Source organism: Patagioenas fasciata, chromosome 29, assembly GCF_037038585.1.
Source record: "Patagioenas fasciata isolate bPatFas1 chromosome 29, bPatFas1.hap1, whole genome shotgun sequence".
NCBI classification, from domain to species: Eukaryota; Metazoa; Chordata; class Aves; order Columbiformes; family Columbidae; genus Patagioenas; species Patagioenas fasciata.
In genome coordinates, this window is record NC_092548.1 from 4,345,689 (window position 1) to 4,373,024 (window position 27,336).

The following is a 27,336-nucleotide window of genomic DNA, read 5'->3' on the forward strand; positions in this document are numbered from 1 at the left end:
ATTGAAAACCATTCCAGTGGTTAAAATTCAGACAGTCAAGAAAACACACCTTCAATGAAAATAAAGAAATAATGGGAAGGGTTATTAGAATGGAGTCGTGAGACAGGTAAACTGAGCCTTGGCAGCTAGGAAGTGTCAGGTAGTCTGTAAACCCTGCCGTACCCAACCAACGGGGAACTGGGGAGGGAATTTGCAGTTGGGATTAGGGGTGGATATAAGCAGTGGCTTTTTGCCCTGTTTTGTGTGCCTACCTTTAGGTGGAACACCCGACCTTGCAAAATCGTTAATAAAATATGCTTTGCTGAGAGATCCTACCTGAGCCTATTATATTGGTGAGATGATAACTTCCTGCATGCAATACAGTGCCCAGTGGGCACTGCTGAGCACATGGGCAGAAGGCCTCGATGTGTCTGGGAGGGGACCCATGGCATGCTGCATCCCCCCGCACCTCGCTGCATCCCCTGTACGTTGCTGCATCCCCCCGCACCTCGCTGCATCCCCTGTACGTTGCTGCATCCCCCCGCACCTCGCTGCATCCCCTGTACGTTGCTGCATCCCCCCGCACCTCGCTGCATCCCCTGTACGTTGCTGCATCCCCCCGCACCTCGCTGCATCCCCTGTACGTTGCTGCATCCGCCCGCACCTCGCTGCATCCCCTGTACGTTGCTGCATCCGCCCGCACCTCGCTGCATCCCCTGTACGTTGCTGCATCCGCCCGCACCTCGCTGCATCCCCTGTACGTTGCTGCATCCGCCCGCACCTCGCTGCATCCCCTGTACGTTGCTGCATCCGCCCGCACCTCGCTGCATCCCCTGTACGTTGCTGCATCCGCCCGCACCTCGCTGCATCCCCTGTACGTTGCTGCATCCCCCCGCACCTCGCTGCATCCCCTGTACGTTGCTGCATCCGCCCGCACCTCGCTGCATCCCCTGTACGTTGCTGCATCCGCCCGCACCTCGCTGCATCCCCTGTACGTTGCTGCATCCGCCCGCACCTCGCTGCATCCCCTGTACGTTGCTGCATCCCCCCGCACCTCGCTGCATCCCCTGTACGTTGCTGCATCCGCCCGCACCTCGCTGCATCCCCTGTACGTTGCTGCATCCGCCCGCACCTCGCTGCATCCCCTGTACGTTGCTGCATCCCCCCGCACCTCGCTGCATCCCCTGTACGTTGCTGCATCCCCCCGCACCTCGCTGCATCCCCTGTACGTTGCTGCATCCCCCCGCACCTCGCTGCATCCCCTGTACGTTGCTGCATCCGCCCGCACCTCGCTGCATCCCCTGTACGTTGCTGCATCCCCCCGCACCTCGCTGCATCCCCTGTACGTTGCTGCATCCGCCCGCACCTCGCTGCATCCCCTGTACGTTGCTGCATCCGCCCGCACCTCGCTGCATCCCCTGTACGTTGCTGCATCCCCCCGCACCTCGCTGCATCCCCTGTACGTTGCTGCATCCCCCCGCACCTCGCTGCATCCCCTGTACGTTGCTGCATCCGCCCGCACCTCGCTGCATCCCCTGTACGTTGCTGCATCCCCCCGCACCTCGCTGCATCCCCTGTACGTTGCTGCATCCGCCCGCACCTCGCTGCATCCCCTGTACGTTGCTGCATCCCCCCGCACGTTGCTGCATCCCCCCGCACCTCGCTGCATCCCCTGTACGTTGCTGCATCCGCCCGCACCTCGCTGCATCCCCTGTACGTTGCTGCATCCCCCCGCACCTCGCTGCATCCCCTGTACGTTGCTGCATCCGCCCGCACCTCGCTGCATCCCCTGTACGTTGCTGCATCCCACCGCACCTCGCTGCATCCCCTGTACGTTGCTGCATCCCCCCGCACCTCGCTGCATCCCCTGTACGTTGCTGCATCCCACCGCACCTCGCTGCATCCCCTGTACGTTGCTGCATCCCCCCGCACCTCGCTGCATCCCCTGTACGTTGCTGCATCCGCCCGCACCTCGCTGCATCCCCTGTACGTTGCTGCATCCCACCGCACCTCGCTGCATCCCCTGTACGTTGCTGCATCCCCCCGCACCTCGCTGCATCCCCTGTACGTTGCTGCATCCCACCGCACCTCGCTGCATCCCCTGTACGTTGCTGCATCCCACCGCACCTCGCTGCATCCCCTGTACGTTGCTGCATCCCACCGCACCTCGCTGCATCCCCCATGCCTCACTCCATCCCCCACACCTCGTTGCATCCCTCTGCGCCTCACTGCATCCCCCTACTCCTCGCTGCAGCCCCTTGTGCCTCCAACGCTCCCTCGCAGCTCCCTCACCCTCTATCTGCCTGACTTCCCTGACACCCACAGCCCAAGATTTCTGCCTCCGCTCCACTGTCTCTGTTCCTCGGAAGCTTTTGGCAGAGCTCAGGCATGCACACAGCTGAGGAGAGTGGAAATTGCAATGCGTCCCTGCCCTGTATTCCCTGTGGAGAGATGCAAATATTCATGTCCCACACAGAGCTGCTGGCTAAAGTGTAAAACACACCAATCTCCTTCCAAAACAGTCACTGCTTTTCCTTCAAATCACCTCTGCCTAGATAATGGTTGTTTGCTGCTGCCTGACAGAAGACAATGTTAGGTGCTCACAGCAGGGGGGTTCACCCCAGCTGAGGCCAAATCCACAGCCGCCTCTGCTCTCAGCGTCGCGGGGCAGCAAGGCCGAGCATCGCGCTCCCCTCGCAGGCTTTGCACTGGGACCACAGTCACAAGCCACAGCAAGAGCAGAGCAAAGCTCCTCTCAACCCAGCTATGAGTAAGCAATCAAGCGGTATTAAAGAAGCGATGGACAACGTCCTCGGACACACGGTGTGAACTGTGGGGTTGTCCTGTGCAGGGACAGGAGCTGGACTCGATGATCCTTGCGGGTCCCTTCCAGCTCAGGACGTTTTGTGATTCTAAGTGAATTTGTTTGCTGGGGACAGGGGAAGCCCTGAGGGTGCTCAACTCTCAGTTCACCCAGAGCCTCCCAACCAGCTCTAGCCCAGCAGTATGCAATGGGAAGAGGGACCCACGCTTTGAGATTCTCTCAAACCCACTCCCCAGCACTGGAGCTGAACAAAAAGGTCTCCGACAACCAAGCCCAAGCAGGCTCCTACCAGTGGCCGTAGTCCAGGTGCTGCCGGATCAGCGTATGGGGCTGCACTGTCCCGTAAGCGTCCACCTCGGGCATGTTGAGATCATCAATGAAGTACACGAGCTTCTTGGTACCTGGAGGGCCATAATTCCTACCAGCCTTTTTCTCCAGAGGTTTCTCAAGCATACCTGTAGGGAGGCAGAGGTGCAAAGCTCATCTACTGGGAGAGCAACTGCTGCAAAATAAAAATGATTTCTCAGCCCAGCTCAATGCTGTGCTGTGTGTAGCTACAGCGGCCCCTCAAGGAGCTGAGATGTCCCCCAGCTGCAGCTGTATGAGGAGCAGCTGAGGGGCCTGGGGGTTCAGCTGGAGAACAGGAGCTGAGGGGAGACCTTCTGATCTCTGAACTGCCTGAAAGGAGCTTGGAGCCAGGGGGGTCGGGCTCTGCTCCCCAGGAACAAGCGCCAGGAGCAGAGGAAATGGTCTCAAGTTGCACCAGGGGAGGCTGAGGCTGGATCTGGGGAACAATTTCTTCCCCAAAGGGCTGTGGGGCATTGGAACAGGCTGCCCAGGGCAGTGCTGGAGTCACCAGCCCTGGAGGGTTGGACAGACGTGGAGATGAGGTTCTCAGGGACTAGAGTGCTAGAGCTGGGTTACGGTTGGACTCGATGATCCTGAAGGTCTCTTCCAACCAAACTGATTCTATGATTCTACAGTGCAGCTGGGAGCCCTGCAGGGACCCTTGGTCAGCACTTTGGTTTGACTTAAATCAGAAAGCTCTCAACTCTTCCTTCCAAACAAAAATACAACAAACTTCGTCTGCTACAAAACATGTCTACCTCAGAGCAAACAAGAGCTTTTCATGCAAGATAAAGCCTTTTGAATCTCTTCTGCATAATTTTTTAAACGAAATCTTGCTTGCAGAGGTGGCTGTGCCAGAGCAGTGAGCATCCCCTGCTGCCTGCCCCGGCGATGCGGCAACTGCAGCGTGGCCAGGGCAGCAGGCACTGGGCGCTGCGATGGAGAAAGGGAGATGGATGCTGTGGGCACAGAAGCCCACGAGCAAAGCTGCTGGTTTTGTGAATATATGCATCTTTTACCCTGTTAGACAAAAATAGGCGATCTCAGGGCCAAATTCCTGGACATCTTCAGAACAACCAACATGACACTTTTATTTAAATGCATCAAATAATCATAAGTTCCCTGATCTTCTCACCAGCGTTACCCAACCCTCCAGATAATGTGACAAGACTTAATTCCAACACGAGCTGTCAAATTACCACCTAGTTTCAAGTAGGGTCACGCACACGCAAAGGAAAGCACGGAGAGAACAGTTTCGCATTTCAAAGCCTTGGAAGACTTTAATTTGTTTTAGCAGAAGGCTGGGGTCATATGTTGCTCTAGCTCATAAAACGTGGGGAATATTTATAATCCTGGGCTGATATTTAATAAAAATCACCCCACGTCGCTGCACATCATGTTCTATAGGTTATTGATTCCTCTGATTGCAGCCCAGGCAACCTTTACTGTCTCAGTAAGTGGAAAAGCAAACGGAAGCAACGCTCCTCTGCCCAGACCCCGGGTGGGTTTTCTGCCCTGTGCTTACTCGAAGAATTTGTTTCATTAGCAGTTTTGGGTTGGCAACAGACCTATAAGGTGCTATAAAGCAGCACACGGTAAGTAGCAATTCTTTGTAATTAGGGAAGACTGGCAAATGTAAACGGGACTGGGAGTTTTTTTAAGCCATTTATTATCACGTGCAAAAGTTGTTAAGGAAGATTTATATTCCGTTGGTTTGTTTCAGATCACAGACCTTTCAAAACGCTGGGTTTTTCCTGCTTGGGTGCACTGCAGACAGCTCGCCTTGCTCACCACTCAAAACGCAGCTGATTTCTTGTCACAGACAGTTGCTGCACAAAGGAATGGATTGTGCTACGAAAAATGATGAATCTTTCCTCAGCGGAGCCTCTCTCCCCGTTCAATAAAACCACAATATTTGAAATTTCTGGTAGCAAGTTAAATTAAGTGTTTCAAATAAGCATTTAATTTAAATTTAATTAGTCCCTAATTAACATATAAAATCAGCCCTTTTTGAGGTTAAACAAGTACGCAAGAGATTCATCACACTGAAATGCAATTACTGGGGATCAAGTGACATGTTCGTGGAAGTGGTATTTTAATTCAAAGCCGTATCTCACAATAATAATAAGGGGCGGTGTGTCTGTGTGAGATCCTGACACATACTCAAACCAGCACCTCAAAGAAACAGTCTGGACCCCTCGTACCTTCTGGTTGGTGAGCAAGGGAGAGGGAAAAAAAGAACCCAAACAAAAAAACCACAAGATTTATTGCAATTTCTCTGAATGACAGAAGTCAGGGCTACATCTGATGGAGGGGCAGAGGCCCAAGAGGGCACGAAGCAGAGCGAGGCCCAGGGCAAATGCCACAGAATGTGGTATTTAGTCACAATAAACTACAGAAAATCCCCAAACTGGCCCCAGGTTCAGGCAGAGAGAGTGTTGGGCTCCTTTTAACCCCTGTGCACATGGCGCTTCTGGAAGCCACAGGATGCAGGGATGGGTTGAACAACAACTCTGCTTCCCCTAAGGGCTGCATCTTATACATCTCTGCAGCAACAGGCACCTTGTCTAAGGAACTACTGGAACTCAGGTTAGGATCTTTTTTAAGTAAGAAAAAATCCAAAATTACTTTGTGCCCATGTTTTACAAATTTAAAGATGTGCCTGCTGGGGAAAAGAATAAAGCAGCCAAGTGACAAACTACACAAAAAGGGACAAATTAACTCTAAAAAATGAGCAGCAGGGATCCAGGCCAAGCAGTATAAATCATGCTTCTCAATGCAAATCTCACCACCACATCTTCATCCACACACAAGACAACTTGCTCCTCTGTGCAGGGGAAGAAAATCACTGACTCAGCCCACAGCTCATGACCAGGGACACGGTGCCAGGTCTGCCTGTACAAATAACACCTGCACACACTCGCCCATCCAGCTGGAGACAAACGGCTGCACATTCACAGAATCACAGGATCCCAGGCTGGTTGGGCTGAAGGGACCTCTGCAGATCCCCCAGTCCAAGCCCTGCTCACGCAGGGTCACAGAGCAGATCACACAGGTGGGTCCAGGCGGGTTTCAATGTCTCAGAGCAGGAGACTCCACACCCGCTCTGGGCAGCCTGGGCCAGGCTCTGGCACCTCCCAGCAAACAAGTTTCTGCTCATGTTCAGATGGAGCCTCCTGTGTTTCAGTCTGTGCCCGCTGCCCCTCACCCTGGTGCTGGGCACCACTGAACAGAGTCTGGTCCATCCTCCGACAGCCACCCTGACATATTGATCCCATTGATCAGATCCCTCTCAGCTTCTCTTCTCCAGCTCAACAGCCCCAGAGCTCTCAGTCTCTCCCCATAAGAAAGAATCTCTAGGTCCCTCAGCATCTTTGTCCCCCACCCAGGCAGCTGGACAGAGAGACAGACAGACAGACAGCCAGACAGACAGACAGCTCAGCCCATTTAGCAGCTCAAGGGCATTTTGCAGAGACCCCAACACAGGGAAAAAAGCAAAGGGGCACCTGGGAGGGAGGAGGGAGACTGCAGCCATCACACACTAGCAAGACCCAAAACCCTTCAGACCTGCCCCAGAAAGCTGCCGTGACTCCACGACACAGCCCCAGGTGACACAGCGTGGGCTGAGCCTGTGCTGTCACCTCTGCGAGTGGATCAGTCCCACAGGGCAACTTTAAACTCTGACACCTTCCTTAAAACATCTGCAGTGTCGGGAGCCCAGCAGAGCACAGACAGGGGCTGTGATGCTCATGGCCGTGAGCGTGTTCGCCCCAGGGCCACCTGGCCAGGAAAAACCCACATGGTGAAGGTTAAAACCTTGGTCTCACTGGTGCTGGTCCTGTAGAGGGAGTAAAGGGATTTCAGGACACTTGGGTCAGACCAAACTCCATAAAGGAAGTAATTTTGGTTTACAGTGACCCACAGCTGTTGTTCAACTCAAAACAAGCAAGGTTGTTTCATTCCTGATTAATAAATACATGTAGAAAATTATCCTCTCTCTTTAGGTCAACTGAAAGTGAAAATACCATTCCAAAATGAGTCACTTTTCAACAATTCCCTCTTTCTCTTCATCTGTGAAAAGACTACACAGCAGAACTGACCTTATCCTGGTCTCAAACTTCATCTTTCACTGATGTGCCAAAATCCTCATCAAAGATATTCTCATGGGCTTCCCCAGGTCAGAGCCTCCCAGGGTCAGCAGCTGTGTCCCCTGGGGCGGTGGGATGTGGCACCCGCTCCGTGGGAGCACACGGGGCTGCATCAGGATGCGGGGGACAGCCCAGGAACCAGCAGCACCTGCACATCCCCATTAGCACTGTCCTCACTGACAACTGGGATGCAATTCCCATCATTGCACTCTGAGGACAGCTTAGATCCCAGCCAAGCAACCCGTTCTATTCAGCACGGGCTTAAATTCAAGCGTATTAAAGACACACCTCAAGTCAAGTACGAGCTGTGTGCTGTAGAGAACAGCAGCAGATTTAAGTGTGTGCTTTGCACAGCCCTGAACCAGAGTCGTGGTGTTCAGAATTCAATCCCTCATGTTGGGAAATGCCATTTTCCATAAAACCAGGAGTCTGCGGACCAGTGAGTTTCACAGTGGGATTTAAGAGTCAGTGGGTGCCAGTGCAGTGCCCACAGTGCACACCCAGCTCCAAACCCCGACGGACACCCCAGGAATTTGGTGACCTGCCAGGCAGAAGTCCCACATCTCAGCCATTGTCTTACCTTGCAGCATGGCAGAGGTGGTGTAGTAGTTAAAGGGGACCTTCTTCACCACATAGGCGTCTGTATCCAGTGAGCAGAGCTTGTCCCCCACCAGCACAGACTTCCCCGTGCCGGCGTTGCCCACCAGCATCACGGGGCGCCGGCGCTCCAGGAGCCTGTCCATGAAGTACCGCACACGGACCGTCTCGGTGGTGGGCACCAGGCAAGCCTGAGAGGGGCAAAACGAGCAGGTAAGTGTACCCATCTGTGGCACCACCCCACTGCCATGTTCTGAGGAGACATCAAACTGGGAGAGCCAGGAATGAGTGCGGTGACCTGAGTTTCTAGATGGCGCTAGGAAGGGAACAATACACTGCTACCAACCATTCAAGTCAAACTATCTGTACAGACGAAACAATGACAGCGGGATGCTGAGAGCAACATCTGGATCTCCCCGCAAACACACATTTTGCTAAAATGGTAACAACTTTTACAAGTCATCTGCTCACTGTGGCACCTCTAAAAGGAAAGAAAGGCATAGCTGGCAAACGCAATTCACTACCTGCAGCAACTCTCATTTTTCGTCCAAATCATATAAACAACCCTATTTTCAGCCACGCAGAATGACGAGATGGTGTCTCAGGGACTTTGTCACTACGTTGTCCCACATCCTGCTTCTCTCTGCAGGCCAAACGCACCTCCATCCCGCACCCTGGGCACACCAGCCCTGGCTCATAGGTGTCTCTGAGCCTGCGCCTCATGTACATCACTCAGCTCTGGAAGATGGATGGAGGATGAGTCTTCACAGTCAAAGTACAGTAAAGAAAGATGGGTAATTGAGTTGTACTTCATAAAGAATGTGTCAAGGGTTTTGATTGTGGGGTGACAATACAACCATGGCAGATGTGTTGTTAGCCCCCTCTCCCCCACCTTCAGCCCCTCTCTCTCCCCCATTCCCACTCAGGACAGGTGATTGGGAGGGAAAGAAGGATAGATAGAAGAGAATTGGAAAAATTAAAGATGTTTTACTAATGCTACTAATAAGAATAGAGAAAATAATACAAAATATACAAAACCAATCTTGAAAGCCCCAGCAACTGCAGAGCTGGCACCTGAAGTCCTGGACTGGACTATGCAGCCAACCGGAGCTGGATTCAGTCTGTCATGAGGCCTCAGTTCGCAGGGACGACCAGCAAGGTCCTCTCCTAATCTCGGCCATAAGCAAAATGGACGAGATCCTCGTGATCTCCCACTTTTATATGAAGTATTCACGTGAATGGGATGTTATACTCTGTTTGTCAGTTTCTTGGTCACCTGTTTCTCATTGCCCCTCTCGCGAGATGCGAATCTGTCCTTATCAATAACCTCACATTCCATTGCTATGTTTACCAAAACATGGATCTGGTTCTCCAGGAAAACGCAGCTGATATGAAGGTTTTACCTGACAGGCAAATTCACTAAAAGAGAAACTTGTTTTTAACAAAACCAGGACGGAATGCCATTCTTATTATGAAGTGCTTGACCTCGAATGAGACTTCAATTGAAATGCCTGCATACAGTCACTAAAATGCATGTGCTCTTCCCAGACAAAACACGTGCAAGGTTCACATACCTGTAAGGGCATTTCTGGATCAAATTCAAACTGAGGAATAAGTTTAGACCAAGGTTCAAACTTCTTCGTTTCTGGATCAATGTAGAAGTCAAAGACTGTGCCCTGAGAGGGAAACTTGATAGTCTTGAATTCTGCCACCCACCACTTGCTGAACTCCACTCTGTAGTCCACAAGCTATAAGACAAAAAGTGGAGAAAATACACTAATCTGGATCAATTAATTAGTAATGGAGAATGTTATCTATCCCAGTCCACCAGAGCGGGATTAGTCCTTAAAATATATTCCACAGCAGAAAGTTCTTATCATTTTTCCTGCTATTAAGCCTAATTTTTCATTTTCTTCATTTCTGCTCATCAGTCCTATTTATTCATCTAAATAATTCATCCTCTGTGTTGATCACTCTTGGTATGTCTGAGACTAGATAGATGGATCAATTTGAAAAAGAGAAATACGTGCCTATGACTAAACAGACCACTTGATTGATTCTTGGTGCCTACTTCTTCCAACAGACAAGGACACAACATCCGTCTACATCTGTGCTCATGGTCAGTCACAGCATGCATACCAAAGCCTTTCCTCATCAATCACACCACTCTATTCAGAGTGAGTTGTTGTCTTCTGGCTTCTTTTCAAGCCACAACGTTTCAGACAAGCAGGACTGCAGACACCAGCGTACCAAAGCAGCAGCGAGGGTCTGCCCCTTTGACCCCGCCGTGATTCTGCGCTGCCACATTCCCCTCAAAGCACCCGTTTCCTTGCTTTTCCCCATTGTATCTTTCTACACATGGAGATTTTGGAGCATCTGAATTTTTTCAACTGGGGTGACAGTTTTGCTTTAGATGCTGGGTCAGGACTCACAAAATGTGCTTAGTCCCCTCCTCTGCCCTAGGTCTCCTGTATGACATTGGGCCAGCCATTCTGCCCAAACACCTTCCCATGTGGACAATGGGAACTGGAGAGAGGTGGAGGGGAGGAGGAGAGGAAAATTGCTGTGAGAAAGATGTTTGTGAAATACCGGACGCATCATTTAGCCCGTTTTAACAGCACAGTTTGTTCCTGGGGTGTCTGCGGGTCTCTCCTCCCCAAAGCCATACAATGTGGGGTCACCAACACATTGTCCATAGGCTGCTCGGCCTCCATAAGGAAACCTGGGTTTGTTGCTGAACTGAACCAAGTGTCCTCCATAAAGCCTCCTGAGCCACAGTCCCTCAAAAGACCAGTGGATTTGAAAAACACATTAATAGTATCCACGATTTTGCAGACTCATGCTATTCAGAGAGGCAGAATCCCTGTAATTCTCCATTCTCCTGTTGTTATAACTCCTCGGCAGCGGCAGCAGAGTAGCCCGCAGTGGAGCGGGACGTGCGTGGCTGCTAAAAGCTTTCCCACAAGGGTGCCCTTACCCCCACAGCCAAACCGCCTGCAAGCGCGCTGTGCCGCGCTGCCCGCCCTCCCTGACCCCGCGGTTCAATGGAGCCACTCCAGCCCCAGCTCTATTGCCAGAACGGTGTGGAATTCAAACCACTTCCTTAATAAAAACCCCATATGGATTACCGCTAATTTCAGAGCCAGGAAATGGCAAATCTATCATCTGTTTTTATACAGGGGCCCCGCTACCCACCAACAAGCACCGAGTAGTGGGAAGCCTCCCAGACTGTTTCTCCTGACATTTCGGCCGCGAAAGGTCAGCGCGAAGGGCACCTTCGGTGGAAAGCAATAAACAGATTTTATATTGGATCATTTTTCATCAGGCTCCCCGTTGCTCGGACTGCTGTATCCTCGCACTCTCAGCTCTGACATTTACAGAGCATCGCGGGCAGGAACGCACAGCCAGGCTCCCGGCGGAGCCTCCCGGAGGGTCGCTGTGCCTGCAGCTGCTCCTGCAGCCCACCCAGAGCCACTACCGCAGGCAGGAGCCCGGCCTGATGCACCCGAGACTGACTGTGCGGCATGGGGAACACAGCGGCCAGCTGCCACAGCACCGCACACCAGCATACTTGCGCTTGTACTGCTGAAGCAAAGACAAGTAGTGCTTCCCAGGCTTTATTGTGCTTTGTTTTGTTTCTTTAAGTCATCCTAGACTGGCAACACTAAGGCTGAGTATTTCCCAGCTGGCACATGGGAAATGGAGGCTCCACAAGGACCAAGGAAGCTGGTCTCGCACAGGTCATTCAATGGTCACAAGGTGTGATGGCACCAAGTGAGCACCCAGCTGAGCTTGAGCTGTGTTGTTCAGCACTTCCTGAAGCATCTGATCCTTGGCATGGAGCAAATCTGAAGAGACCAGCAGACACTCTAGGTCTGGCGTTAAGGTACAGGAAAACACACAAAGAGACCCCTGGGAGCACTTGAGCAGCCATCAAGAACGGCAGTGCCTCCACCCGAGCTGGGGAGGGGTGTCTGGTGTTACATTCGTGGAGAGACCTCCCGCATAGTCCAGACAACACAGAGTTTGACACAAGCCCAGCGGAGATCAGACGTGGATCTCCAAGCCCTTGACAGCAGTGCAGTGTGGGCAGACCCAGACATCAGGACTACACACTTTAGATCTGAGGATAAGGCGTCCTCTGACTAGGGGATGCAACCACCCAAGAGTAGGTGTGCCCCTGTGGCCACGAAAGTCAATGGCACCTGGGGTGCCTTAGGAAAAGTATGACCAGCAGGTCAAGGGAGGTTGTTCCTCCGGCTCTGCTCTGCCCTGGTGACAAAACACCGGCTGGTTTGTGTTATGTAGCACGTCTACCTGTGCAGTCAGAAGGCTGAAAGACTGCTCCACTGATACATCCATCTGATAAATCAGTCTTAATTTGATCACATTATGCACATCCACAGGCTTCCATAAGTTAACCTTATGTTTCTCCCCAGTGAAATGCATCTGCATAAGCAAACATCCCTCCACCTTTACCACTGACCCCTCAGCTGTTCTCCGGTGGTGTTACACCCTGGATAACGAGGCCTTTCGTAAAAGGAATTGTTGTGTTTCTAGTTTATTATCACCTATATGAGAGCCCCAGGAAAACAGCATTACTGGCATAGCACTATGTTTCAGAAAGTATGAAGAAATCAAAACAACACAAAACCACACAAACAAACTGTGTGAAAGATGCTGAAGAGGCATCTTCCGTCTTACCTGATCTCGAAACATTGATCCACCAAAGGCCCAGACGGCAGCAAAGACAAAGTAAAGTTCATAAAGCTCCTTGGGACAGTCAGGAGGTGTGTGCTCCTCTGCCAGGAGACATTCAAGGAGGTAGCACAACATCTGAACCATACTCTGTTCAGGAATGGGAATAATCTTCTTAAATCTAAGGGATGGAAATTAGAAAGCAATACGTCCATCACAACCCAGGAAGACTAGAAATGCTCTTTCAGAATACTGGCATTCTGCTTGTCAGCGGTACGTGTCCTATTCCCAGGTACAATAAAGAGAACACCCATTCTCACACTCAGACCCGCTGGCACCGGCACATATACAAGTAATAACAATAATCAGAAGTTTCAAGCATTTTAAAACTGTGATCTTCTTGAAAGAAGCAGAATGGAAGACTTGCTAAAGGCAATGATTTCCTGCGAGCACGATGAGTTCAAAAGCGGTCAAATAGAGGAGTAATAAAATAAACCCTTTCATCTTGCCATTTTACATTCATTTAAGCTACACTTACAGAATTCCAAACTAATATTGTAGCTGCACTGAAGTCCTCCATAAAGTAATTATAGCTATTTGAAAGGTTGGTTCTACGATTTCTGAATTAAGCAAGCTACCAAAACACTCAGCTCAGGGTTGCCTGCAGCTAATCCCGTGGATTTCACGCTCTGAGACAATGTTCAGCAAACAGAATGGGAAACGTCCGATTGACTTTGCTACCAACAGTCAAAACCAACTTGGTCCCACAGAGAGAAGTTCCCTAGCACAATGTTTAAGTCCTGATTCCAGACCCTTCTGACACATCCCCCTTTTGGCTGACATCTCCCATGCTCACTGATTTTTCTTTTGTTTTTAAAGGAAAGTGCAACTATAGGAAGCAAGTAGAGGATGGGAGATGCTCCCTTAAGTTTTCTGGGACTCTACTTTGGCCAGTCCTCACCACAGTATGAGAAAGAGAATGGTTTCACATGATGATAAGCAAGAACCACATGACTTCCCTGTGGACACTGCTTTAAAGCCAAATCAAGCCAAGAAGCACTAGGACCCTTCCAAATACCCAAGTTCTTAATGAAAAATAACTTGTGGAGTGGGCTCAGGTCTAGCCTGACACATCAGGAGGCTGAAAAGCTTTCTCTTTGGGATCTGCCGGAATTATTTTCCAAGAGATAGAGAGTTGATACAGGAAATACAATAAAAATCAAATCAAAATCAGATGAAAACCAGATCTGACCAACACGATACAGGCAGGAGCGTCACTTTGCCCACCTCGCCCTGCTGGTTCTCTGAGCTTAAGCCAATGATGCTCAGGGCTTCCAGGGGCAAGGAGGATCATGTGCAGCACAACCCAGCGCAGCACAGCTGGGCTGGACAGTGGCAGGTGTCCCCATGCCCTCACCACGGGTGACACAATCACTCATCAGATGGTACCTTGTTCTGAGGGTGTCCAGGCAAATGGGCAGGTACTTATCAAACAAAACGGTCAGGTTGGCTCTTTCGGACTGGATCTCTCGCCTGTCGATCCAGCTGCTCACTGGAGGATTCCAGCCCAGATCCGACGGGCTGATGTACAGGATCCCTTTAGGCCCAGGGTAAGAGAGAACATATAGTAAAGACATAGCAGAAACTGTTCCTTTCTTCCAGCAGAGTTTACCAGGTACTTTCACACAACTAAAACCCTATCAAATATGACGGGACGTCCCATTACCTGCCCCCTTTTCCTGCCCCACTGCAGAGTAGAAACATGAACAGTGAAGAAACTTCACCCTTGAAACCACGGCGCTTTTCATGACCTTGCCCTAAATTCAGAACATTGTCTTGTCTGAGCAGTTTCATTGCTCTGGGCCCCATTTCCCCATGTGTAAAACTAGGGGACACCTCCATTCCCTTCTCCCATACTTCATGCACTTCTTCAGAAGATCAAGAACTCTTTGGGACAGATACTGTCCTTCTCCTCATAAAGTCCATCCAAAGGGCTTTGCACAACAGGAGCACTCAGCAACGCTGAAGCCATGATCACCCACCAACAGTCAGAGTGCTCTGGGTAAATCTCCAGGATGATGACAGCTCCACATGTGCATTTGGGGTCAGGATCCTCAGTTTGTCTGTCAGAAACCTGCCCTGTCCACCCACGGCCGCTGTGATCTCAGGTTGGGTACTTGCAACAGGAGTCAAGTTGGCCAACAGCAGACTGGTTAATGGCACTAGATCCTCCTGGGTTCACGGCAAATCCCAGTGCGGAGCTCAGGCCAGGACTCACCCGCTCGGGACACGGTTGCTGGGGTGGCTGTGCGCAGGTGGCTGATCTCAAACACCAACCGCATCGTTGGGTTCAGAGGGATTCTCTCATTGCTCGCCAGGGTCAGCACCTGCATTGGGCAGACAGACAGACAGAATGACATCTTCCCCAGGAACAGGAATGAAAAGCATTCAGCACTTTGCACTAAAAAGCTTGGTTGCTGCCAGCACAGTTCCTTGAGGGAATGCAGCTGATTTCCAGCAGGTAGTAGAACTGTCTTCCATGACTCAAAGGAACAGCGCTCCCTTCGAGCGGCAGAAAAAGGTGTGGAATTATGACCCCACCCTATTTTTGAAGGGCCTGGAGTTACAATCAGGACATCTGTGATTATCCATGAGCCCAGTTCCAGGAAGGGAAATTACAATGAAACCATGATTTGAGCTATTTCCCCTCATGCACCATTTTCTATATGTGATATTGTTTGGTGTATCTGAAGAAACACAACCGCATTATTCTAGGAGGTGTTATTTCAGCATCTGCATTTTTAGGCTGAACCATGCCATGCAGTCAAAGAATATCTCCTTCTTTAACTTATATTCATTACCTTATTATCATCCATCACAGTATTAAGAGACTCAATCCACATTGGATCAATATCTCCATCTAGTACCATCCACTTGGGACCGTCATGCGTGATGTTGGCCAGCTCTCGCATGATTGATGAAAACAGGCCTGGGAGGGTGACAGGAAGATGGTGATGAACACTGAACTTGACACCTGCTCTAACGGTTTTCTCCAGCAACACAGTAAAAATTACTCTAATTAATGCTTTCCTCTCAAACATGCAAAACTCTATGTGCCTATACGTAAATATTACTATATCACAATACGGTTCTAGTTTGCTTTAAAGTGAAAAAAGGGTTATCAGTTATCACTACTGAAAATGATTGCAGACCTACGCACGAGCTTCATTCCCACCGAGAATCATAAGGGATAAGAAAAATGTAGAGTAGCTACTCAAAGGCAAAAGGCGGCATGAATTATACAATGCAGAGAAAACCACCTGAATATGCCTAGGAAATCCTTATAAATATTTTTTTGTGGCTCAAAGTATATCAGGGCAATCAAGATGCATTAAACGCTGGGTCATGGCTTTAGTGAGACTGAGGGGAGAACAAGCACAGAATGACATTGAATGACAGAACAAAATGTTGGTAAAATCAAGGAGAGAGAGGATACAGAGTCTCAAGGGGAGTAAATAATGAATGTTAAGAAGACCACGAAGGCTGGGAATAGAGCAGCAGCACTGCAGAGCAAATGAAAACTCCACAAAACTATTGCTCTCCTCTACATGTGAAAATACCTCGGGAGATGCTGGTCTTCATGAGAAAACATCAGGCAAACATTAAAAAAAAGCCTCTCTTCCAGTGAATTGTGACAAGAACTCTTTTTTTTTTTCTTTTTTTCTCCAGGACAAGCTATTTCTTTGTGATCCAGATCAGGAACAGCTGGTGGCACCATCTGACTGAAGACAAAGCTTGTGCTCAGCAAATGCAGAACGGCTCACCTGGAACAGGTGTGTGATCCCGAGACTGGGTCAACAAAAATAACGCTTCAGCGCCTCTGCCTCCAGCCAGTTCCTTACGTGTTGGACACACGCCTTGGGAACCACTCCGACATTATTAGCATCAGAAACAGTTGCTGTCTCAGGGCATCAGGGCTTCCCTCGGATACACCGCGGCAGCGGGGAGAGGAAAGCGCCTCTGTCCTGACCTTGTGCATCCACAGCACACGGCTCTCTTGGGGTTTAAAAGAAGAGTTTTGTTCTGCAAAGAACACTTTTGGGATTCCCATATGGGACCTTTTACCACCTAACATGTAGGACCTTTTCAACTTCTGATAATGTGACAGGATAAAACTGGGGAGCGGAAAAGCAGGGGCTGATCTGTAAGGGAACAGGTCACCTCTTGCTAGGCTGTGGTGAAGATCGCCTTGCTGGTCTTTGACAACATGAAACAACATTTTCAGGAATGGTTACTGCAGAAAATATCTGCCTTGAAAGCTCAGGGAGGAGTGCCGCTATTTCATTTAAACCATCGCAGGCCAGAAACCACTGGACAGTCACCTGTAAAATGTCCCTCCTGCTGTTCGGTGTCACCGCTGCCCTCGATCTGCAGCCACTGCTGCAGCCAGTCTGCACAGTTCAGGCTGTACCCTGCACGTCCCTCTGCCACTTTGATTTAGGCTCCCTAATTACAATTAGAAAGAAATTAACCTGGCATTGGAGCAAAGCAGGGGGTCGGGAAGGGTCCATGGCGGGGCCAGGGGAGGTGGGTGGCAGCTCATCTGCTGCTGTGGATGATTCATGGTAATGTCTTCCCTCACCTCCCCCACACCTCCCAAACCCGCCGCACACGTAAATCGAAGCTGCCTTTATGTATCAGTCACAACCCAACATTTCCACTCCAGATTTTCTGTAATCTTCCAGCAAGTTTGAAATGTTCCTCAGGAGTAAGCAGGATCAACAGCTTGGCAAACGCTGGTGTGCTACAGAGATCGGGCAGCCATACTGAGTGGAAAAACTGACGTTAAGGCTGCTGTGCGTGCTATCAGCAATGAAAACCTGGGGATGGGACATTTTTTGGGGTCCCAGTGCACACCACAGTGCAGGAGGGACATCTCTTCCATCACTGGTCCAGCCAACTCCCAAAAACTGCCTGCCCCACTTAGGAACTGGTAAGTGTTGGTATTAACGGGCATTAAAATTATTCTTAGGGCAATAGGATCAAGTAGGCTTATGCTATATTTCCCATTTGAAGATCAAAGAGCTAAAACATCCTGTGTATCCTTTCAACAACAAACTGTCATGTGGCTGTAGGCAGCAGACAAGCACCTGGGCTCTCAGACCTGCACATGAAGAACCAGTCACCCTGCTGCTGCTCGGGAAATTCATTAAAAACACCCGTCTTTATCTACATATTTCAGACATGAAATGACATTTACCGTCTTTCCATTCTCTTGTTGCTGGGTTAATGATGCCAAAGAGCTCATCATTGGTGACTGCCTTGGGGTTGAGGTCTGTCCAGACAGGACGTCGCTTCATTATCTGGTAAGTCCTGTTCAGGGATCTCATCACCTGAGACTTGCCCGTGCCCGCGTTACCCACCACGCAGACAGAGTGCCGGACCGTCAGCAACTCCTCCAGCTGCACCACCTGAGAAAAACACTCCCAAATTTTAGACAAAGATGCCAAACTGAAGTTCAGGTCTATAAAATAGGTCCCACTGGGCCACCTCTTTAGAAAGACGTGACCCTGAGACACAAGCAGATTTGACAATTGAGTTTGGTCCAGCCACTCTAATCACAATGGGTGAAATCCTCAGCCTGCAGATAAACTTTCAGCGCTGTTTATACTTGACAACCACCACCTGATGAGGCCCTGCTCTCCAGGGGCTACACTTTCATGAGCCTACAAAAGTTGGCCCCTTTGGAAGCCCAGAGACTGATCCAGTGCTGACTTCAGGAGCAGGTGCAACTGCCTCAGACCCAGCACAGCTGACTGCCCTCCAGCGAGATCTGCCTGCAAGGACAATGCTGTGCAGAGCTCTCTTTGTAGAAGCAAAGCTGTTTGAGAAAACCCAAATGATTTGATGGCGATGTGGGTGTAGCAGAAGATCTCTTGGTCTTACTTTGAGCACAAAGTTGTCCTCAGCCTGCAGCCGGAGGTCCAGCACAGCCTGCCTCACAAACGACTCAAAATTCAGGTCACGCTTCCGAGGCACATCCAGTGCAGGGAATAGATCCCCAATCAGCCCCATAAACACCGGCACATCATCCGTCACAATCTTGGGGATGTTGAAGTCACGAAGAGAGCGCATCAGAACCTGGTCTTCGGGTCGCTCTGGGTCATCTCGCTTGAGGGAGCCAGCAACAACCAGCACTGACTTAATGGCACGCAAGCCCCAGTCGTAGTGATCCTACACCAGAGGAAGGAAAAAAAAGAGGCATGAGTTTATGCTTAGACAGTACCATGTAGGGTGAAGAACCACCATTCCCAAACTGCCAGACTAGTAAGCAATGAAAATACATCTAAATCTGTTATTTGCATTGTGGCCAGAGACCTTCTCCAGCCTGAGCGACCTGGTTTCCATCTCAGTAGGTGAGATTCCCGTCAGGGACAGTATTAAAGAGTCAAATAATTCAGCTGTTCAGACCATCACATGGGCTCACAGTTGGCAGTAAGACAGCAGCAGGATTTGCACTCCAGAGACCAAAGCAATTTGTTTCACCTAAATCATAAAGCACCTATAGCAAGGCCAGCCAGCCCCCTGCATCTGCAGGAGCCACCAAGGTGAAAGGCTTGTGAGTCCATTATGAGGCCCCAAAGACCCAAGTTTCTCCACCCTGCCCATCACAAGATGACAAGCCTGTTTGGTCTCAGAGGAGGTCCAGGAATAAGGGGTCAGTAAAGACATTGCTGAAAAAGTACCACAAAACGGCATGAGAAGAACTCTCAAGCCAACAAACAACTGTTCATATTTCTGTCCTGTTAACACCCTCCAGAGCACAGCTCGACAGCTGACTGCTCTGTGTGGGAGGCCATGGCTTCCACCAGGCCCCTCAAGGCACAGCACCAAGTTTCTGCGACAGAGCATATCCCACCCAGCCTCATGCTGGCACAGCCAAGATCAGGTTTGTATCATCAGGAATCCTGATTCAGGTCTCCTCTGGACCCAGCTTCGATCTACACAAATAATGACACGGAAAAATCTGATTTGCTTTGCACTGACAGTAACTCTAACAAGACCTGGAACCAGCCTAAGGCTGAACTCAGAGAGGGACACCATAAACCCTTTGCAGGCAGGAGAATCAATAGGAAGAGACTGGAAAGCAAAAGGTCACTGAATACTACCCCAAACATGGTGTCATTTAAACTCACTGAAAGGTCTCCCATTAATGCAGCTGGTCAAATGCTTTTGTCCCTGCAGATGCTCCAGTAAAGCAGTCTGAAAATTTTATTGCTCCGATGATCACCAACCCTCTCCTCCCCCAGCAGCCAGTGCAAATGCAGCCATTAAATAAAAGCTGTGAAACGTTAGCCATGGAGCTGAGCAGCACAGTGCCATGTTTCTGCTGATTTTGGAGATTCATCATACCACTCAGCCACAGAATCAGGCTCACCTGCTTGGACAGGAGCTCTTTGCAGAGTTGGTAGAGAGTAATGAACTTCCTGGCTAACACCCGGGCCTCGATGAATCCCTCAGCCACCAACATAATTTCACAGATCAGCTCAAAGTCTGGCACAACCATCGCACACGGCCTAAAATGACAGGTGAGGAGGCATTGCAGAACAAGTATTTCTTGACTACAGGTCTTACAGGCAGCGCATTTGCAGCTTCATCTTCTAGGCCTTCTTTTACGAGCCAGGTCACCCTCTGCCTTCCCCACGACAAGGGACAGAGCTCCTTTGCCCTGCCTGTGCGTGCCCAGACCCAGGCCTGTTGTGCAAGGCTTAAACTACCTGCGAATGCCCTATGCAAGTGAATTCCCCAAGGACATGAGGTCGAGCCTGGATGTTCCAAAAGACAGTTTCTGCCAGGTCACAAACCCTGACCTGGACTCACCTGAAGAGAGCTTTTAAATTCTCAGGTAGCTCTGTTCACCCTGCGTAACCAGGGTTCATGGTGATGAAAATGCCTACTGATGGTACTAAGTTGATGTCTTCTCCAAGAAAATTGAAGGATTTCTTCTTCTCCCGTATTGCATCCTGCACGCTCTTCACCTAGAAATCAATACAGTACTATAGTATCAGCGTTCACTTATGAAAAACACATCAGACAACGGTGCTTCCTTCGTTACTCTTGGCCTCGTGACAAATGGGGCTAATCACTGTTTTATTTTTTACCGGCAGCATAAAGCTTTATACACTGTTTGGAGTACATCAGCATGGCAATATCAATTTCCCATCTCAGTCAAACTCTGGCAAAGCAGAAAAAAGAGCTGAAGAGAGTGGAAAGTCAAAATGCAAAGGAGTTGCAAGACTTCACACCTTTGCTCCATGAGACAATGATGAACGTGGGTCAGGAAGAGCAACTCAGGAGCGGGAAATGTCCCCAGCACTGCCTGCATTCACCTTGGCTTTTGACATCACCTGTGGGACACTGCTCAGCACATCTCACAGCAAAAACACCACCAAAGGCTCCACCATCTCTGAACCAGCCAGCCCAGCAGAGGTCTGATGTGTGAGCGAGACACAGGGCAGTACAGGTATCCACAACATAGCCAACACCCAAACGCACTCCCCAAAGTCTATCACAATATGGGCCCATTATTCCCTTTACCCATCTCACCTCTCCCCACACAGCGTTGCTCTTCAGGACATCCCAAAACCCTCCTGTGCCTGCTCCGTTCCCTGACCAGGCCCAGAGAAGGGGTAGCACCTCCCAATAAGCTTGGCCTCAGCTCAGTTGTAAACTGACCACTTGATATCACTTTTAAAGATTTTGGGACATCAGATGTTTGATTTAAAACCAAAACCAGAAGGCAGAAGCTGTAAAACCTCTCCTAACACCTTCACTCACTAATATTATATTGTTTTTTATATTTGCCTGATTGCAGCTTTGTTCTGCTCATTCCTCTCCTTCCGAAGAGTTCACCTCTCTGCAAACAGCACCTCAGCGAGGGGCAAATCTCTCTCTATTCACCGCTCTAACCTCACTACTGTTTGCCATCTCAAAGTAAAGCAATTAATCGAATTTTTCCCTGTAAGGAACCATATCGACATCAGCTGCATGAGTAAGACAGCCAATTAAACATCGCCATGGTAACACTCCTAATAGCAGCCAGGAGACACCATGATGGAATGACGGCCGTGCCGCTTTCTTCAGCTGCCACGCTCCAGCCAGGAGCGAGGGAACCATCAGCAGTTGAGTCATTCCTGGGCTTCTTTTGTTCAGCTTCCCTTTTTATTTCAAGATCCTCAAAGACTTTTTTTCAATGACAACTTTAAACTAGGACCTGACGGAAGAGAAATTGAGAGGGAATGATACATAAACTCTTGTACCTGCCTGGGGCTTCTCTGGGATGCCACATAAGGTACCAATTATGAGTGAAACAGATGAGAAGAATGAGGAGTTCATGGAGGGGTTAAGAACAATGTCTTTGACCGAAACATTTACAGAAGTGTAGAAACTTCTGAGCTTTATATCTTTCTACAACACTGAGCCCAAAAGGGAGTCCAGGAACAATTCAGCACCTCAATCAGATATTAGGATCCTAAAACACGCACTCAGCTGACAGTTGGATCCTGAAGAACTTGGGCACTTTGGCACCTCAGTTTTCTGCACTGAAGCCCCCCAAGGCTTCCCCTGTATAAAATAATGCCAGGTTTCCTCATGGGCTGGTAAGAGGAGGGGAAGGAGGACGCGAAGTGACAGATTATATATATAAGCACGAGAGCACAGGACTTTCTGGCACGATGGGGAGGCCAGTCTCCCTTCCAGCCCTTCTCCAGGGATGCTGCTGCGCTTCACACGAGACTCACCAACACAATGCACTGAGCAGCTAAACTACAGAGGAGATGGGAAACCATTCGCCAGGGGAAACACCCATGCCCAGCTGGGCACCGCTCCAATAGCTCTGTCCCAGGTTTAATCCCACGGTGTCAGGGTACCCTGGGCAAGCGCGTCAGCAAGGGCCGCAGATCTGCCCCAGATTCCAGCTCCCGAGTGTCACCAGCTGACACTGGCTTTTGGGAGCACCACGGGGCTGCACACATTCCTCCAAGGAATGGTGCCAGTTGGCCAGGAATACCTTCCAAAGCCACTCGGCAGAGCTGTCGTTACAGACACCAGAACTAAATCCACAGCCATATAGTTTTGGAGACAGGTTAAGAAAATTAATCCTGAATGTATTCCCATTTCCTGAGTATGACACACAACCTGTGCCTGACCAGGGGTGATAAGGAACCCCCAGAAGTCCAGCGGATCTGCCCCAAACACCCCTCTTCCCCTCTGTGAAAATTATTCCCTACATTGCAGACTGAGCAGCCGCAAGTCAAGGCAGCTTCTCTGTCTTGAAACGATGTGCTGCAATTATCTCACAGCAGATTAATGACACGAGTGCTTTCCTGAGGAGGAACAGGTACAGAGCCATGGTGCGTAGTGGTCTGGGAAAAGATGCTACAAAGAATTGTCTTGGCACAAATGCTGTAACTGGGGCAAGAAAAGTGACAAATAGCTTTGCAGCACGTAACTGCGACATCTTGGCAGTGCTGTGATATTCATGTGATTAATCTTGAGATCTAATCCCACACCTGCCTATACACAGAACTGAAACCGGCAATATGCAATTGCCATTTTTACCCTTGCTCCAAAGACTGCAGAATGGCTCTGCTCTGTTTGTATTTATTTATGAGTGTTTCTCCACTCACCTGTACAGCAACCACAGAAAGGACCTCAACTGAGATCCTGTTAAATTCATCAAAACAGCCCCAGGCTCCCGTCTGGGAAAGGCCTTTGTAAATATTCCCACAAGACTGGAAAAACAAAACAAAAACAAAGATTACAAGAGTGAAATCATAAATGGAATCAACTCCAGCAAAAAATTGATTTTATTTCCCAGCCTGTTTATTTATAGCAATTTACAGTCTATTGTGGGTATTTAGAAAAGTGCATGGAAACAGCAGGCACAACTCAATTATAATATTTATAGCTCTGCGCAGCTTGCCACTTTATCTGCTAATTGCACTTTCTCGATATATCTGTGCACCAGTTTCATTTAAAGGTCACTTGTGCTGAATTACTGATGGTCCCGTTTCCTGGGAGAGCCCATAAGCTAAATGAAATATGATCCGAGGCTACCAAAATCACTGTACCGTGCCAGACTGGCAGAGAGCAAGACTCAGCCTAATGATTCAGTGCTCTGTAGCGGCTGAAGGTTCACTATGTTTTGGGTTTATTCTGGGAGAGGATCCTGAGAAAACCAGGACAGGTCCCTCCCCGTGCCAGGGGCTGCCAGGTCGCGAGCACGCCGAGAAGAAACGACCAGGGTCCAACTATCAGCACAGCCTTGGTCTCAACTGAACAGACCAACATTTTTGAAGAATTACACATGAAATCTAACTCCAGAAAGGAAGGGAAATGCATAATGAGGCAGAGAAGATAGTTCGGGTCTCTGCCTCCTGAAGAACCTTGTGCAAATCTTAGAGAAGGAACGGGAGGAGAAGGAAAAGGCATTCAGCTTAAAGGAGTGTAGCAGGGATTTGGAGAGAGGTGATCACAGAATCCCAGCCTGGTGGGGCTGAAGGGACCTCTGCAGATCCCCCAGTCCAAGCCCTGCTCACGCAGGGTCACAGAGCAGATCACACAGGTGGGTCCAGGCGGGTTTCAATGTCTCACAGAAGGAGACTCCACACCCGCTCTGGGCAGCCTGGGCCAGGCTCTGGCACCTCCCAGCAAACAAGTTTCTGCTCATGTTCACATGGAGCCTCCTGTGTTTCAGTCTGTGCCCGTTGTCCCTCACCCTGGCGTTGGGCACCACTGAACAGAGTCTGGTCCATCCTCTGACACCCACCCTGAGATATTGATCCCATTGATCAGATCCCTCTCAGCTTCTCTTCTCCAGCTCAACAGCTCCAGCTCTCTCAGTCTCTCCTCACAAGAAAGAAGCTCCAGACCCCTCAGCATCTTTGTAGCCCACTGCTGGACTCTGTGCAGTTATTCCTTCTTAAACTGGGGAGCCCAGAACTGGACACAACTCCAGATGTGGCATCACCAGGGCAGAGCAGAGCGGAAGGAACAACCTCCCTTGACCTGCTGGTCATACCTCTCCTAATGCACCCCAGGTACCATTGGATTACTCTCATCCTTCAGGTTTGCTCGGGCCCTGAGCATCCCCAGCCCCATGTGACCGCACTGCAGCCGAGGTGGGAGCCATACCTTGTAGTCCATCTGCTCGGAGCAGTTAAACACGTACACCATGATGCCCAGGGCTCGCCCCAAATCTTTCGTAGTCTCCGTCTTGCCAGTGCCCGCAGGGCCTGCAGGTGCTCCGCTCATGGTCAGGTGCAGTGACTGGGTCAGGGTGATGTAACATCTTTCACAGTGAATGATGAATGAAAAAAGGAAATATGTCCAATAGGTCAACTGTGGGCTGCAGGGCAATAGCACTAGAGCATTGCACTCAGCAGAGCCTCTCCTCTGAAAAGCTGTACGTGAGCAGGGGTCATGTCTGAGCTGAAAGCCTTCTTGGCATTAATTACCACCTCTGCTCAGCTCTGTTTTCTCCAAGAGATACTCATCTTCCACCAAGGTCTGCCCAAACCTCTTCATGTCCAGCTTGTGTTCTCTCTGGATCCTCATACAACTCATGGATATTGGGCACATCTCAGGCAGTATGAGAAAAGGACAGCTTTTCTGGAAGACCTGTCACTGACAGAAACCTGCTCAGGTGGCCTATGAGTGAACCCAACTCAAAGCTGCAGCAAGTCCCAAAGTTTCTCCATCATGTTGATGATGGACACTGGGGTGGTGTCCACATGTGAGTATCTATACTACCTGTATAAGCCACAGAGGTGTAGTCAATATAGCCAACAAAACCTGATGATACCTGGGGGCTTGACGCAGCTGACTAACACAGGTGACTAGAGCCACCTGAGATGCTCTTGGTTGCTGAAATGTCACATAGGGTGGAGAGATATGACAAGGGGTCCATAGGAGACTTTTACACTTCTGGATTGGCAGCTGGAAGCCAGGTGGGACAACACAGAGTATCTCAAGTAACCCTAGGTGTCCCCACTGAGGCAACCAGGTAGATGTCTGCTTCAAGATGGGATGAAAGCTCTCTAGACTCACCAGCTTTATGGACTGTGGACATCTTGTGCACAGGAAGACACCCACAAGTGTTTTAATGTGTGAGCTGAATCCCACCCAGGGATCTGATGTACAAATTCCCCAGAGGGTACCACCAAAAACCAGATAAGAGTTAGAGCTCGACCACTGGAGTGCTGGGACATGGAGACAGAACAAGAGGGATACAGGTGTCTGAACTAAATCCATCTTTGGTTGGCATCTCTCTCTCTACCTGTGTGGCAAAGCCCAGCTATGACATTGTGTCCCAGGGACTTACCTGTCGGTCAGCGGAGTGATCACAAGCCGAGGGGTATTGCCAAGGTATTCATAGGAGTACAGGAACTGGGCGTCACAGATGTTGGCAAAGCAGTGCCGTTCCTCATCTGACCATCTGTGCCGGAGCTGTGACAGCCAAATGAAGGCCTGGGCATTGTCCACCTGCAACACACCCACAAACACCATCACAGGAAGGCCGGGGATGCCAGACACATGCAGCTCGGGGGCCAAAATAGCGACTGCTATAAAATTTTCATGGGGGATGACTGGTCCTCACTGCAAGGCAGGTGTGGTGAGGAAGGCCGCCTCCTTGCAATGCGGTGAGAAATGTCACCTCCCCATCTCCCATCAGTAAAGGGGAGGAACCAAATTAGTGACCACATTGGTGGGAGAGGAAAAAATTAATGGCCAAGAGAAAGAGCCTTACAAAAAGACTCCTGAATAGATTTAAGAAGCAGCAAGTCATGAAGAAGGTCTCATAACGCAACCAGAGTGAGAGAAGGAGCAGAGGCCATCTAGACAAGGAAGAGGTTGCAGACAGCACCAAGGAAACAGACTGGGGACAGGTGGACAAAGACAGGCATGGCCAGCGCTCTCTGCACAACCAGCAGGCAGGTCCAGATGCATCACTTCACCCCAGGCTGGACCGAGGCACCACTGAGCCCAGCTGAGCCTTGAAGACAGAAACCCTGTGAGCAGCCTGGCTGCCTCTGAGATGACACAGATGAGGGAAGAGCCACAACCCAATACATTCAGGGCATCTTCCCACCCACCTGCAAGGCTAAACACTTGGCATGGTGTCAGGGACAGGGGAGTAGTGTGGGAGAGGTGTTGCAGGAGAAGGGAGTCCCACATAAGTCCCTGTGGCCCCACACCAGACAAAGGACGCTACAAAGAACAAAGCTTGAATGCTTTTTCTTACTTTCTGAAGTCAAAACTGAGACTGAGTCCAGCAGCCTCCCAACACACCACCATCATCCACCAGCACATGTCTTGGCACCAGGACGCAGTGCCGCGCTCTCACTCCTGGTGTGAATCTGCAGCAACTACAAGTTGGTGTTGCAGGGCCATGACACAGCACAGCTCTGCAGGCTTACAGGGGCTTTCTGCACACTTACTACAAGCATTGTAGAAATAAATTTAGTCATACGTCTCCCACTGAGACCGGCAGTGATCTGAATGGCCAGTGGTTGGGCCCCCTGAAGCCCCCTCTCCAGCACCCACAGAACTGTGCTGAACTGCCAACACCAACCTTCTGTGCTATCATCTTTGCCACCACATCCCGAGCATGCACGTCGATGGTGCAAATGGTCATGATTTTCTGTCTGTCGCCCTTGGAGGGCTGCCCGATCAGCATGG

The 27,336-nt window shown here is 50.0% G+C and overlaps 3 protein-coding genes across 4 annotated transcripts; all 3 read right to left on the minus strand.

Moving 5' to 3' along the window:
• Positions 1-2,160: 2,160 nt before the first annotated feature.
• LOC139825826 (dynein axonemal heavy chain 9-like) lies at positions 2,161-13,547 on the minus strand. Its single transcript, XM_071800145.1, has 4 exons — positions 12,601-13,547; positions 9,471-9,644; positions 7,880-8,087; positions 2,161-3,258 (listed from the first exon to the last, which is right to left on the minus strand). Exons 1-4 carry the CDS (start codon positions 12,739-12,741, stop codon positions 3,089-3,091), a joined length of 693 nt encoding a protein of 230 aa, XP_071656246.1. The 5' UTR covers positions 12,742-13,547; the 3' UTR covers positions 2,161-3,088.
• Positions 13,548-13,727: 180 nt separating this feature from the next.
• LOC139825820 (dynein axonemal heavy chain 9-like) lies at positions 13,728-18,187 on the minus strand. The gene is made up of 3 exons (XM_071800132.1): positions 17,855-18,187; positions 15,456-15,583; positions 13,728-14,981 (listed from the first exon to the last, which is right to left on the minus strand). Exons 1-3 carry the CDS (start codon positions 17,982-17,984, stop codon positions 14,817-14,819), a joined length of 423 nt encoding a protein of 140 aa, XP_071656233.1. The 5' UTR covers positions 17,985-18,187; the 3' UTR covers positions 13,728-14,816.
• A 203-nt stretch (positions 18,188-18,390) lies between these two features.
• On the minus strand, positions 18,391-27,334 carry LOC139825819 (dynein axonemal heavy chain 9-like). 2 transcript variants are annotated; one of them, XR_011736004.1, is made up of 7 exons: positions 27,230-27,334; positions 25,979-26,139; positions 24,790-24,946; positions 23,283-23,387; positions 20,476-20,633; positions 20,033-20,171; positions 18,391-18,828 (listed from the first exon to the last, which is right to left on the minus strand). XR_011736004.1 is itself a non-coding variant. In XM_071800131.1 (6 exons), exons 1-5 carry the CDS (start codon positions 27,332-27,334, stop codon positions 20,511-20,513), a joined length of 651 nt encoding a protein of 216 aa, XP_071656232.1. In that variant the 3' UTR covers positions 18,391-18,828; positions 20,476-20,510. The 2 variants fall into 2 exon arrangements, 1 of the variants encoding a protein (XP_071656232.1); XM_071800131.1 differs by lacking the exon at positions 20,033-20,171.
• Positions 27,335-27,336: the final 2 nt, after the last annotated feature.